The sequence below is a fragment of the Rutidosis leptorrhynchoides genome, chromosome 4 (genome assembly GCF_046630445.1).
Source record: "Rutidosis leptorrhynchoides isolate AG116_Rl617_1_P2 chromosome 4, CSIRO_AGI_Rlap_v1, whole genome shotgun sequence".
In the NCBI taxonomy this organism is placed as follows: domain Eukaryota; kingdom Viridiplantae; phylum Streptophyta; class Magnoliopsida; order Asterales; family Asteraceae; genus Rutidosis; species Rutidosis leptorrhynchoides.
The window spans coordinates 88441068-88457216 of record NC_092336.1 but is presented as its reverse complement, the minus strand read 5'-3'; the positions used below and the strand labels follow the sequence as shown (position 1 = coordinate 88457216).

Here is a 16149-nt window from a genome sequence, read left to right as displayed (position 1 = left end):
GTAAAAAAACTTTGCTGCAGTAACTTTGCTACAGTAAAACACTATTTCAAAATGAAAATGTATATATGTATATGTATATACTACGAGACGATAATTTATAGAAGTAAATGACCAAAACACTCAAATGTATAAGTTATATCTCGAGTGGTATAGTTTATAGATAAATTAAGACTATATTTTGACAAAGGTACGAGTCACGAAATGTAAAGTACTAGTTATTTAAGCGTACGAAAGGACGTTCGAGAAACCGGAACCGGGACATGAGTCGAGTGATAACGTACGACTTATCGGAACAAAAATTACAGGTTAACTATGCACATGAATTTAATATAATATATAATTAATTATATAAATAAAATATATTATATTTATATTATTTAAACATGTTGACAAGAATAAAAACAAAATGATGTGAGCTGGCTGAAGGACTCATGCGATCGCATGAGAATCCCATACCAACCTCATGCGATCGCATGAGGTGCTGGGACAGGCCAAGTGCTATAAAGCTCGAACGTTTTCTGATTTCTGATTCATTCTTCATTCCTTCATTCCTCCGTATTATTTATTATATTTATATTATTATTATTATTATTATTATTATTATTATTATTATTATTATTATTATTATTATTATTAATCCTAATATTATTATTAGTAGTATATATACATAAAATACTACGACGAGGTCATGAGCGTATCACTTTCAAAACGAGTTTTCGAGCGGGATAGAGCTAAGGAAACTATGGGTTATAGTTATGGAGGTTATGATTAATGCTCATGGGTATTGTTCACAAGTCAAACCTAGTGTTTATCATCTCTATTGCGTCTACGTACTTTCCTGCAATATTGAATCACAATATTGATACGTGAGCATTCATATCTTATCTTTTATATATTATTTGTGTATCCATGTCTAGTGCTCGAGTATATATATTTATGCATGCTTGTATGATAAATTTCATCGTTAAACAGTTTATAATGAATCACGAATTAAATACATATATTACTGATAAAAGGTATATGATATGCATGTTTTTGGAAAGCTGACGAAAAATCAATAACTTTTCATTTAGAAATCGTGTAATTTCGATGAACGAATTAAAAGATATGGTCAACTGAATTATGATTGACGTTAATTGGAATTGCTTTTGAATCTGCAATTAATATTTAAACAACCTGTTTACGAGATTGATAAATTGGGTTTTTGAATACTACTAGCCGAGTAAATGAATTCTTAAATAAGGCATGTCTCGTTTTGTTGAACAATGGTCAAAATTGATTGTTTTATCATATTTTAAAGCCTTATAAAAACTATAGTCTAATTTTACAAGAATTGGGAAACTATGTGAAATGTTAAAATGTTTCGATTATCATAATCATTTAACTATAGTATTGAATCAGATTGACTTTTTGAAATGACTCTTGATAACTTTTGTATGTCAATCTCGAGCATTAGGATTGTGATACACTATGACCTAACCTAGCTTGATAGACATTTATTAACCAACATATGTTCTCTAGGTTGAGATCTACGGTTATTTGGTAATCCGAGTTTTGGTCACATTTTGGTGAACGGCTTTATATGCTGCTAAGGTGAGTTTCATTTGCTCCCTTTTTAATTGCTTTTGCAATCTATATTTTTGGGCTGAGAATACATGCACTTTATTTTAAACGCAATGGATACAAGTACATACTAAATTCTACACCGAGTTTGAACCGAAAATCCCTTAGCTTTGGTAACTAGTAGCTGCCGGTTATAAGAACTGGTGGGCGCGTGAGTAGTTGTATATGGATCCATAGGGCTTGACATCCCCGTCTGTTCCAGGTATAGAAACCCTAGCCTGAACTATTAAAACAGACGTATGCTATTTGAATTTAGTACACGTTGGATTGCGTGTATTGTACATGTTGGTTGCATGTATGTTAAAACATGGGTACTTATTATAACGTTAAAGCTTAGTTACCATGGTGCTCAATCTTGTAGAATATTTTGATAAATGTTTCTGGATGAAACAACTGAAATCTTGTGATCCACCTTTATGTACAGATTATGCAAAACATTAAAACTATGAACTCACCAACCTTTGTGTTGACACTTGTTAGCATGTTTATTCTCAGGTTCCCTAGAAGTCTTCCGCTGTTTGCTTATATGTTAGACAAGCTATGTGCATGGAGTCTTACATGGCATATTTTTCAAGGAAACGTTGCATTCACCAAATCATCACCATGTATCTTATTTTGACTGCATTGTCAACAGAAGTACTATTGTAAACTATTATATTACGGTGATTGTCTATATGTAGAAATCATCAGATGTCGAAAACCTTTGATTTAAATATTCATTTATGGTGTACCTTTTCAAAAGAATGCAATATTTACAAAATGTATCATATAGAGGTCAAATACCTCGCAATGAAATCGATGAATGACGTGTTCGTCCATATGGATTTGGAGCGATCGTCACACCTGGCCATGATGAATTTGGAGAGCAATTTGCTTTAACATAAGAAAACAACACCAACAGTATCCATACAAGTTGCCGCTTATTTCCACATCTAGAAAATCACTTTTACGATTCATGTTCATGATTATCAACCAAATACTTTATAGATTTGTTAGAAATAAGGGTTATGAATTGACTGCCGGATTCATTATTGAATCGTGTGTTCACTTTCTCTATAAAGTATTTCGACCCTACGATTGCCTCGGTTGCACGAAATCTTTACAGGGATAAGACAAGAACGCAATCAGTGTTTTTGGCAATGAAATCGCTGATCAAATTGTTAGAGAGTATGTGTATTTTCTGTTTATTAGAATGAAAGCAAAGTCCTCTATATATAAGAGGTGAAAAGGTGCGACGAAAGGTTGTAACCCTTCATAGTAAATATGCAACATTTCAACGAAAAGATGCAACTCTTCGTTTAAACTTTTTAGAAAATAACATCCCTCTTCATGAAATGATGTAACCATTCATGATTACCTTTCATCAAAAGATGTAATTTTCAAGACCTTATTGAATTAACTCGAACGAGCGTGCACTCCGCACTCTCCAAACTCGTTATTGAGCTTAATTCGATAAGCCTTTGCTTTCTAGTAAATCCCAATTAACTAAAATGATTGTTGATAACACTAAAATCACCAACAAGACTCGTACTTAAAAAACAACAAACTATAAAAATCGAAAGGCAAGAACCCTAACAACCTTTTGAGCTCGGTTTAACCATATTATCATTCACAATTTCCATAGACGAAACAGGGAGTTGTATGTGGATGTTTTGTCACTCACAACTCTTCAAATATACCTATTATAGTGTATTAAAAATTTTAAATTAATAGTCAACGCCCCCCTTAATTATAAATTCTAACATTCATAATTTTTATATTGATATTAACTTTTCGAGAAATGTCACCCTTATCTGTAAATTCTGACTTCGCCTTTGCCCTTTTCGCGTCGAGTTTTCTTACCCGACTAGTATTCAAATTTGTAAGTTAATACATCAGAAGACCCGTCACTAACCAAAACTATTGTTGAAGGGGCTAACTCATGATCCACGAGTCCTTAAAAAAAATCGGGCTTTTTATTTCACGTGTCGATGACCTCATCTTCATCTTGGAGATTGAGCTCGTACACCTTCTTTGACTTCTTATTCTTGCTCGGCCTCTTCATTATATCCGCAATTTCAAAGATTAAAATACATTAATATTTTGTTAATTTACTTATAAGTCGGCAACTTCACAAAGATATTTCAAATCAATTATTTATTTGAAGGGATAAATAAAACGTATATCATAATCATAATCCATATCAAATCAATGGTTAAAATTCAAAGTATAAACACGTCAATAATTAATATTTATTATTGTAACAAAAGATGACATAATATAAGTTTTGTATATGTATGTAAAAGAGATTTTATCGGTATCGTTATCTTGAGACCCCCCAATCTCTCCCATCGATATCATCTCCTCATCTTTCCCAGAAAAACTTGAGAACATATCTCCTTCGGTTTTCACCTTCGCCTCTCAAAATAAACCCCTTGACACTCCCACATCTCATAATATCTTGAACAACAATTCCATGAGAAAAGAAAAGACAGAAAACCCAAACAAAAAACGTAAAACTTGTCATGAAAAAAACCCCTCCAAATCCACCTCCACTGGTAATACTTGGGCTAATATAAGGAAATGGAGCTCGTCATCAAAAATCCTGAACGGTAAAGCCAAAGCTAGAATTTCGAAAATTAAAGGCAAAGGAGGAAAGGCTAGCTATAATTCGCTCAGTGGCAAACCACCAAAGAGATCAAACAGAACAAACACAGATCAACAACTTTCGGATGATTCAATGAGCTTCAATCAAGTTGGTTCGATCCTTGGCCTCTCCTGGAAATCTCAACCTCAATAATCAGGTTTCTCCTTCGTGTCTATACTTAATTAACGTTTACAACGAAGATGCTTTCATTCAATATTAGAGGTTTAGGGAAGAATGATAAAATCAAATTTAATTGGTTCAAAAACTTAATTTTTCGTGAAAAACCTGCTGTCATTGCTTTACAAGAAACTAAATGCAGAAAACCTCCCGAATTTTGGATCGAAAAAATTTGGGGTAGCGACGATTATAACTATGCTGTTAAAAACTCGTCAGGTCTTTCGGGCGGGATTCTTGCGGTTTGGGATCCTAATTTTTTTTGTGCTAACTGTGTTGTTGAGCGTGACTCCTTTATTGCGATAAAAGGAAATTGGAAATGTGCAGGTACGGAACTCATTATTGTCAATGTTTATGGACCTCACACGGACGATTTAAAAAAGAAAATGTGGGACGATCTACGTGATGTTATGTCTTATGATAACGCAATGTGGGTAATACTAGGTGATTTCAATGAGGTCCGTTCCAAATCTGAGAGAAAAAACACAATTTTCCTGGAACATCGAGCCAAAAGATTTAATAGCTTCATCAAAGACTCCAACTTAATCGATATTCCACTCGGGGGCAGGAACTACACGAGAATTAGTACGAATGGGGTGGAATTTAGTAAACTGGACAGGTTCTTGGTCTCAGAAATTTTTTTACAACAATGGCCAAACACTCATGCAATGGTTCTAAACAAAAAACACACGGACCACTGCCCGATAATCCTTAAAGATGGAAATGTTGACTTTGGTCCAAAACCCACCAAAGTCTTTGATGAATGGCTAAATCATAAAGAAGCACCCGAGATAATTAAAGCGGCATGGACGAAGGAAGTAAAGAGCTCAAACCCAGATTGCACTTTTCGCGATAAAATGAAAAATGTCAAAACAGAACTTCACAAATGGTATTCTACCTCACCTGGTAAACTAAAAGCAGAAATCGAAGAACTATCAGAAGTTGTTGATGATTGGGAAATTAGAGCAGAATCCGAGGACCTAAGTGAAGCACAATTGAAAGAGTGGATGGATTCCCGTGACTTGCTGCACAAGAAAGAAAATACTCAATTGGAAATGTTAAAGCAAAAAGCACGAGTCAAGTGGGACTTAGAGGGTAGCGAGAACAACAAATTCTTTCATTCCATGATACGTAGAAGGTAGCAAAAAAACAACATTCATGGTGTGAACATCGCAGGTGTTTGGTCCACAAATCCCGACGACATAAAGGCTGAAGCACTCTCTCATTTTTCAACACTGTTTGAAAAACAGAATACCGAAGGCCTTGAAATGAATGATTGGGATGGACCACGTCTTGAAAGTAACATGGTTGAAAAATTAGAGACCCGTTTTAATGAAAATGAAATACTTCAAGCTATCAAAAGTTGCGGCAGAATCAAAGCCCCGGGCTCTGACGGTTTCAACTTCCTCTTCTTTACTAAGTATTGGGACATCATTAAAGAGGACCTCATGAAAGCTTTGAATTGGTTTTGGGAAAACGAGAGAATCTCGAATGGTTGCAATGCCTCATTCATCACGCTAATCCCTAAGGTAAGTGACCCGTTAAACTTCGCAAATTACCGCCCCATTAGTCTTATTGGTAGCTATTATAAAGTTTTATCTAAATTACTTGCCAATAGGATTAGGGTAGTAATTCCTTGGTTAATTGGATATGAGCAAAGTGCCTTTATAAGCGATAGATACATTCTAGAAAGTATACTTATTGCTCTCGAAACCGTAGATGAACTTAAAGCAAAAAAACAAAAAAGTTTTATCTTCAAAGTCGATTTTGAAAGAGCCTTCGATTGCCTAGACTGGGATTTTCTCTTAAAATTAATGGGTTTTATGGGTTTTGGATCTAAATGGATAAATTGGATTCGAGCTTGTCTAACATCCACCTCGATCTCGGTCTTAATAAACGGTTCCCCGACTAATCAATTTTTTCCTAAGCGTGGTGTTAGACAAGGGGACCCACTATCTCCCTTTCTTTTTATCATTGCGAGCGAAAGCTTAAACTTTTTGTTAAAACTTGCCATAAACAAAAGCCTTATAAAAGGGGTAGAAGTCGGTTATGATAAAGTCGTCATTTCCCATTTACAATACGCCGATGACACGATCATTTTTGGCAAATGGAATAAGATTGAAGTTAGAAACATTTTGAAAATCCTAAAATGCTTCCAAAACCTTTCGGGTCTTAAAATAAATTTGAGTAAAAGTTGTGTGTATGGAATTGGAACCTCGAAAGAGGAATCCATTGCTTTAGCATCGTGGTTTGGTTGTTTAGAGGGATCTTTTCCTTTCAATTATCTTGGGCTACCAATTGGTGCTAACCTCAAACTTTATAAAAATTGGCTTCCCATTATTGATAAATTCAAAAAAAGGCTCTCGACTTGGAAGGCTAATTCTTTATCCTATGGTGGTCGGTTAACCCTCATAAAAGCGGTTTTAAATAGTCTACCTTTATATTATTTCTCACTTTTCAAGGCTCCCACTCGCGTTTTAAAGGAACTCGAAGGTATGCTCCGGGATTTTTTTTTGGGCGGATCGTTAGACAACAAAAAAATGGCTTGGGTAAACTGGGATTTAATTTCGCTGCCTTATGATTCCGGGGGATTAAATGTCGGGTTTCTCAAATATAAAAATCTCACCCTCCTAACCAAATGGTGGTGGAGATTCTTAACTTTAAAAAATTCCCTTTGGGTGAAGGTAATCAAAAGTATTTATGGTAAACACGGTGGTTTGGGTTGCCTCTCATCTTCCTCGGCAAATGACCTTAAAAAATTCACGGGTCGAACTTGGCATTCTATAATTAACATCGAACATACTCTAAACTTGTTAGGGTGTGATATTGCTAATGCTTTTGTTAAGGTGGTAGGTGCAGGGACCGAAACAAGCTTTTTGGACGAAATTTGGTGTGGAAACATGGCGCTCAAAATCAAATACCCAAGGCTGAACAGGCTCGAGGTGAACAAGGCTGCCACCGTCGCGGATCGTATTTCTTGGGCTAACAGCGAAACTCTTCTATCCTGGGAATGGGCCTCGAAGCCCAGGTGGAGGGCTGCTTCTGACCTTGTAAATTTCGAAAAAGACTTGCATGAATTTCATCATTCCTCTGATAAACCGGACACTTGGACATGGAAATTTGAGAAGAGTGGAAAATACTCTTCATCATCGCTGTCCAATTTATTATCGAACATCCTCCTGGTAAATAAACCGCTACCGAATCCAACTTTAATCAATGGTTTAATCCCGCAAAAAATAGGCATTTTTATTTGGCGTTTGCAGAAAAATAGGCTCCCGGTAAGAATCGAGTTAGACAAAAAAGGTATCGATTTACACTCCGTCTTATGTCCAGTCTGCAATGATTACATCGAATGTATTCAACATGCCATGGTTTCATGCAAATATGCTGCGGATCTATAAGGTATCGATTTACACTCCGTCTTATGTCCAGTCTGCAATGATTACATCGAATGTATTCAACATGCCATGGTTTCATGCAAATATGCTGCGGATCTATGGGATAAAATCCGAATGTGGTGGAAACTAGACAAGCTACCGTTCACGCTGTTTTCAGATCTAGCTTCATGCTCCTTGCCACATATCAAATCCAAAATGGGATCTCAATCTGGCAAGCAGTGGTTTGGGTAACAACCTATTATATTTGGAAAAATCGAAATGCTCATGTTTTCGGTAAGAACGCGGTTAGCACTCCAAAATTGCTTGCGGACATTCAATCTAAGACTTTCGAGTGGATAAACAATCGGGGCAGAAACATTGATCTTACGTGGCACTCATGGGTTACCAACCCTTCTTCTTGCTTGCTTAACTTTAATCCCAAAGATGGTATAGGTTAACTTGTAGGTTTTTTTCCACTCGTATTTTATAACCGAAGCCATGTCATGGGCTAAGTGAATGGGAGCTGAAATGCTTTGTCGCCGAGTCTTCGGCACTGCAAATCACGCCTCCATTCGGCTTGTCCTTTCAAGTTGTCCCGGCATAGTATAGGTTGTAGAATATGGGTGTTTTTCCTACTTCTTATCGAGTTACATTCTTGTATTTTGTTTCGAGTTGCTATCGAGTCTTGTATATGGTCATAAGGGTTTAATCCCTTCTCCCATGTAATTATTCCTAATCTAATAAAATTGATGCTGATCTTTCAAAAAAATCGTTATCTAATAACTGTAATTTTTTTTTTATTATTTAGGGAGTTGTTAAATAGACCAATTAAATGAATTATAAGGTGTTATAACATTCAAAATAAGGTTAAAGGGTCAAAATTCCGAATCGATCACTTAAGATATTTGGTCTCCATTCAGATCCAGTGAAAAAGAGATCACTTTCTGAAGATATGATCCATCGAAATTAGGTGTCACCATGATATCGACATATATGAAAAGTGTTTGAGAGTTTCAATGTAATATTTTTTCTTCTGCTGCTACATATCTTTTATAATAAATAAAAAAAAAAAAAAAGTTTATTCAAACTATTATTTGCAAAAAACGTGAAAATCGGCAGGGACACGCGAACCCTGTGTTGCTTTGCATCACATGCCACCATACCTGATAGGCACATACCAGGCAAGACTCTAATCTGGGTATCCCTTAATAAGTTTACAGAATTCGCCCCCAAAGGGAATCGAACCTCCACCTTGTATATTTGCAAACTTGGCATAACTCACTGGGGCCAGACTGCAAGCCCGGGTACCTTTGAAGCACTGATTCGTTGGTTTATTCAAACTATCATAAACCATATAAACTAAACATGTATTTTATTTTATATGTATAGCATTTTTTGTTAATAAAATTTGAGTAAATCACAACAATCATCGTGGTTTACATCAAATAATAATGATTGGCCATATCTATTAGTAATTGCACTTATCATCTCTGTCGTTTCTTTTCTGTCTAATGCACGATGATATAACCTACATACTTATCCGGTAAGAATTTTGTTAACTTTTAATAAATATGTTATGCATACGAGGATACCATTTATCAATTCTTTTTTTATCCCTTAAGAATTTTTTTTCTAGCATGTCTTTCCTTTTCAATCTAAAGTGCATAGGTTTGCTCTTGTATATACGTGAAGTATTTTACATTGGTTTAATCGCACATTACTACATTTTCATGACTAAAATGAAGTTGTGATAAAACTATGCTTTCATTCGATAATATGATTGTCATTTCTTTAGTTTTCCGATGGTAATAATAATTTAATGAAATGTAAAAATCATTTAGGACAACACAAGCTTTGATCGATAAAGAAATTACATATTGTTAGAAGTCGGGGTTGTAAAACCTTCGTGACTGAAACGGTAATGACTCCGGATTGATCTTTGAATCGTGTGAACACTTTCCTAATCGAATATTTCGACCCTATTAGCCACGGGTTACACGAAGTTTCGATTGGGATAAGACAAAGACAAGATTGTCGTCTTGGCGAAAAGATAACAATCACACAATTGTAGAGATGTATCTTCTAATTGTTTGAAATTGAAAGTGTGTAAAAGGATCAAAATTCTGGAACCTTTTTCAAATACACAAAGAGTGTATTTATAATGGGTCAAAAGGTTTCTTGAAAAGTCACAACCTTTTGATTCACACCCATTAGTGACTTGGAAGTTTACATTCATGTATTTAGACTTAAAATGGTCTAAAAACATGTAAAAACGCAGTTTAAATGCTCTGTAACTACCCCAAAACGTTTGGGGTTCAAATGTGCCTTTTGGGTTGAAAAAGCACCTTTTCAGCGTGCCCTTTGTTAAGCCGCGCCGCGGGCTAACAAAGAAAAATTCTTGAAAATTGCCAAAAGTCTCAACCTGAGTTTTGTGCTTTAAGCCGCGCCGCGGGCTAAGCCTATCCAGCACTCCAAATTTTGATCTCAAGGTTTTTCACTCGTATGGCCTTTTCAAGTCTCGTTTCGCATTCCACGAGTTCCAAATATCATTTCCAAGTCCAAAGAAAACCTCAAACCACCTCACGTTTTACGAACGTGTACTCCACACTCTCCGAATTCGTGTAACGTATCAATGGTTCGAAAACACTTTCAACATAGTAATCCAATCACCTAAAATGACGTTGGATCATGCTAAAATCACCAACACATATCCACTTGATATACTAATCCATTAGAATTAGATTAGATGAACTTTTGTTTCGATCCTAATTCCTCATATGTCAATGTTAATTTGCTTAGGGGGTCATAACTTGATCCTTAAGAGTTGCAAATGTGTACAGTTCTTTTTTCCTTACGTGCAAACGTTAGGAAAGGAAAAACACACAATTACTATGACTTCATTAAGCATCCCACCGATTATATATATTACAATGGCTTCATTAGCCAAGCATCTCACGATTATATTATAATGGCTTCATTAGCCAAGCATCTCACCGAATAATTAGTGGCGAATCCAGGATGAAAATTCAACGGGGTCACAAATATTTTTAACAAACCAAGTTATATTTGAAGGGTACTTCAGTGATTGTTTACCTAAAAATAACCATGAATTTCAAAAATACATGAGGTCATATAGTTAAAACAAGTGGTGTCATATATACAACTAGCCTTTAAGAGCCTTTGCGTTACACGGCGACTCTTAATCAAAAAATCTGAAAACATTTATGCTATATCAACTAACGGTATGATAAAGAGAGTATCACAAGTATTGTTGTGGATGAAATAAACATAATGTGGTTTGATTTTTTTTCTTTACACAAAAAACATATATTAAAGTTACTAAACCGACATCACCAAAAAACAATCACATGACCAACAGTAGCAACTTTATATGTAAGTACATCACCAAAGTTTGCATAACTGAAACATTGTTTAACACAAAACACAAAGATTAATGCTACTAAATCCGACATGTTTATTGTTTATCCTGCAAATATATGTAAAATTGCTAATTATTAACATGGTGATAAAGAATCTATCTAAACAGCAACCTTCTGTCTTCCATCTTGTAACATAACAAACAAACGTTAGCTTCGTCGGAATCCAAGGAGACATTCTTCACCAGCACTGTATCCATTTGATTTGACAACCTTATTCAAGTTAGACGACACGTACAAATTTGGTCTTTTCTTCTTTAGTTCCTTTTTTAGACACCATATATGAATAACTTTTTGCATGTCATAGCATGTTCATATTATTGACCGCCATCTGTTAGTTCTCTAGAATTTGAACAAACTTATCCAGAAGTCGCTACAACACAAGAGTATCCAAATTTGTTTATAATGGTTAAATATTTTTAGATAAGGTGCAATATTAACCTTATAATGGATTCATAATGGATGCATGATGAACTATTACATGTATATTGGAAACATTAACTATTACATGTATAAACAGAAATCCTTTGTCAAATGTTTAGACATGTTCTTATAGAGTTCAAACACATATACGATAAATTACCAATGTGTCAATTGAAAAATATCCATACACTACATTTTGTCCAACATCACTAAACCTTACCTTTAGTAGTATCCAATATCCTCTGTAGATTTAACGATAATGATTCCTTACAACCACCCAAATGGACCCTTTTTAATTAAATTGGGTCACATTATCAAGCATACTTAAACGTCCATAAAGAAACATCAAGTGAAATACTTGTATCCCCATATTTCCCATATCAATATATATTATGCCATCCGTTGCTAGAAATTGTCATATTGCGATTCTCCAATTTCCTTGGTGGATCTTGGAGATCCATGAAATAAGAATTTTTTTTAAACTCAATTGTGATTTCCATTTGCACATTGAGAGCTGTGCTTTAAGCCTCCTTAATTGAATAAAATAATAAAAAACATAAATTAAGTCACATTTAGATTTGAAAACTAAGATTTGAGTATGCAATGATTACCTTCATTTAAATGATATCGGAACATTTGTGGAATACGTTGTACGTTTATGGTGTACAACGTACGGGCTCATAAATCTAGATTTAAATAATATTGGAACATTTGTGGAATACTAACATTTTATAGTGGAATACTAAGTCACATTTAGAGGCTAGAAGGCTCGTTGCAGAAAATCCTTTTTCATTCTTCCGGGCTTGCTTCATCAACCAAGTAGCCTCCTACAGTTGCAATACAATGGATGTGAGCCAAACGACAAAAATAAAAATAAAAATAAAAAAGAAGTGAAATATTGTAGTTTAAGACAAAGTTTCATACCATTAAAAGTTGAACATAAGAAGATACATTGATTAATATTATTTTTCCTCTGTAATGTCCAATGTCCACCTGAATACGGGCTGAACACAACTTTTTGCGACTGGACTCGTGAAATGAAACGGAAAACTAACAGAAAGGAACCCTAAATCGTTGCAAACCTATCTTTATCAAACCTATCTTCAGTATTTCGCTCTTGGTTAAGTAACCACCACCAAAATCAACCCACCAACCAAGTGATGGTAACCACCAAAATACATTGCCAAAATTGTTGATGCCGGGACGTTGGCTACAAAAGCCACAAAAAGGTAAATCACTGACGACTTCCAATAAACAATAAACAATCAACATAATAATATCAGTAATTATAGTTCATAAGTCAACTTACTCATAAATAGCTATAAATAACACTATATTTTCAACACACAAGTAGGTAATTGATATACAATTTAGAGACTATCGTTAGAATTCCGCGTAGTTTGTTAACATGTAAAATGGGCGGGTCGTAGAAGCAAATAACATGTAAAATGCGTAACTCCTGTGGGATTTTATTAATATTCTGCTTCGTAAAAGTCATGATCAAATATATTATTACATTGACAATTTTATTTTCTGAAAAAGAGTTATGATGTTGTATGCATAGAAAGTACATTAAGAATGATTTTTGACCCGTTTGACATGTTCAACCCATTTGATATTCTAAGCACATAATTTTATAATACCTGTTAAGTAAGAAGTGCATAAAGTCTAAACCACCACTACTGATTACATTATTATTTAGTAACTTGCTTCAACTGCGAATAACATACCTGGATGGTTGTCGAGTATTAACCTTTTCAAAGAAGATGTCGGATCATCTTGCTTTCTCTTTAAGCTACAGTGAATTCTTACTCCGCTTCCCCTATTTACAACTGCAAAGATAACAACCATTTATTGTCATTTCAACTCATCTTATATAATTGCAAAACGATGTAACAAATTTACAAATTCAATTAGTTACCTAGGTCATTGAAATTTGTTTTTCTTGCTCGAGTTTGACTCCTCAAGCTGAGGTCTCAAGCTAGGAATCACATTTTCTAAATCACGAACTCCTGAAAATCACAAATTAGCATAAGAAACTGTATAATGAGCATTAGTCTTGTGTTTTTTCACATTGTACAACATAAAAATTAATAACAACTTGTATCGTAACTTGTAAGAGCCCAGTAACTTAAATTCATAACAAAACAGTATTGGCATAAACATTAGCGACTACATTCATTCCAAGTTATAATATTTCTCAATTATTATTAAGAACTTTTTGACAAACCTTATTAGTCTTTTTGTGAAGTTATGGCAATTCGAGTTCAGGAGCAGTAAAAGGGTAAGTAACTGGTCTAAAACATCAAGGAACCTATGTAATCTACATCAACAGACAAAAAAACAGATTAGTAGACATACAATAACGGAGTATTACCCTAAAAATTCAAAGTTTAAAATAAGGATAGCTAACAAAAACATCAACATACAGTTACCCATACATCAACTAAATTAATCAAAAACCAAAATGAATTAACGGAAACAACAACGATTGCAAAACAAAACCATAAAATTTGAAAAAAGTAACTGCAGTTTAATCAACTGTCAAGCAAAAATTTATATAATCAAACATGAAATCAAGAATAATTAATCTACTGATTATAAGCAAATAAAAATTTATATCAGGAATACCAGACACCTATGGCGAATTTTTGAGTCATATCACCTGAAACCCTAATGTTTTCCCTGAATCTTCAATCCAATTATAGTTACATAATCGAGATTAGATACTTACACCGTTCATCGATTCCTGCTACAAGAAATTAATATGACGCCATTATATATTATATATTTACACCATTTATCGATTAATTGAAAACACGATCGAGATTAGATGGCCGCTATTTATCATCATGAACATAGTTAATTGACGATTCAAAGGTTGAATAACGGTTTTTCAATTGGATATCGATTGATCTGCAAATCGTTTGATTGTAGAATGGTTTTAGCGGATTTGATGGAGGAGATGAAGAAAGGTTTTTTCAATTACGGTTTTATTGTTATTTGATATTGAGGAGGACACGTGTTGGTTAGAGGAGAAATTATTTAATTAATTGTAAATAGTCAGAAAATTCCAAGTGGCAGTAAGGATCAGAGTAATTGTCAGTATGACATGTCAGATTTGTCTATTACGCTTTGTAAATTGTAGAGAAGAGATTTGAATAGTGCATAATATAGATTTTTTTTCACAATAGTGGAGTCATAGGACCCCACATCATAACCTATAAACTCGCCACTGCCAAATATTATAATTATATACCTATATCTAAAAGATAAAGTGAGAATGAATAGTACTATTCCTTTTTTTACTTTTCGCAAACTTAACCCTCCAACTTTTATTAAAATACAAAACGAACCCCCACTTTATACGTATATTTTTCCCCTCTAACTATCATTAAAATACAAATCGAACCCCCACTTTATACGTATATTTTTTCTCAAATTTCACAAGCTTAACCCCCTAACTTTTATTAAAATACAAATCGAACCCCCACTTTACTAACTTTTTTTTTTTTTTAACTAATATTCAATTTTCACAAACTTAACCCCTAACTTTTATTAAAATACAAATCGAACCCCCACTTTATACGTAAATTTTTTTCAAATTTCACAAACTTAACGCACTAACTTTTATTAAAATACAAATCGAACCCCCACTTTACTAACTTTTTTTTTTAAAATAAAACCCGAACGCTAAAAGAAGCAACTTTCACAAAAGGAACAACCCTTCAATGTTATGTCGAAAAAATTTCTTTTTTACAAAATAGATCAAGATTTTTTTTTAAATAGATCAAGATTTTTTTTTAACTCGCATTCAAAACGGAGCCCCCGGCGCGAAGCGAGGGCTCCACAACTAGTTTCCTCTATTGCAAAGTCGATTAAAAGAAAAGTTACAAATGGAATTAAGAATGAAGTCTACTATGACATATGGGGTTCTCAAATGAAATTAAGTATTTCAGATAAATTAATGTTGAAAGATTAGTAGGTTGATGGTGAGAGGCATACGATGGTACATTTATAATGTTACCTCATGTTACTAACCCATGTAATGTTATGAGTTTGCGAAATTTTGTAACGGATGTTAATTATGACTACCACGGTGCATTATGTAGAGTCATGGTTGAACAATGTAATTATTAATAGATATGAATCGTTGCTATAAATTGATGTAAATTACAAAGACTAGATGTTATAATTTACTCGTAAAATTATGTACACAGTCGACATCATATATTACTACTCCTTGAAAGTATGGTAAGGTGTCTAAAACAGGTTGTGAATCCATGAAAGTATCACAAGTCGTGGAAAAGCTTGGAGCCGTATAATAACTTTGTTCATTATGGTGTGCTTTTAGTTTGTTTGACCTATTTGTTGTTTTAGGTTTTTTTTTTTTTTTTTAACGGCGAATTTGCATCAACTGATCATTTATTTCAACGACCCTCATCATTTGCACCCACACACGCTAGAAGGAAACTCCTACCCGGGTTGC

General features: G+C 34.2%; 1 protein-coding gene across 1 annotated transcript; it reads left to right on the top strand.

The window, feature by feature from the left end:
* Window positions 1-4449: 4449 nt before the first annotated feature.
* On the top strand, window positions 4450-5565 carry LOC139840794 (uncharacterized). The gene has a single exon (XM_071831039.1). The coding sequence runs from the start codon at window positions 4450-4452 to the stop codon at window positions 5563-5565; it is 1116 nt and encodes a 371-aa protein (XP_071687140.1).
* The last annotated feature ends 10584 nt before the right edge of the window (window positions 5566-16149 follow it).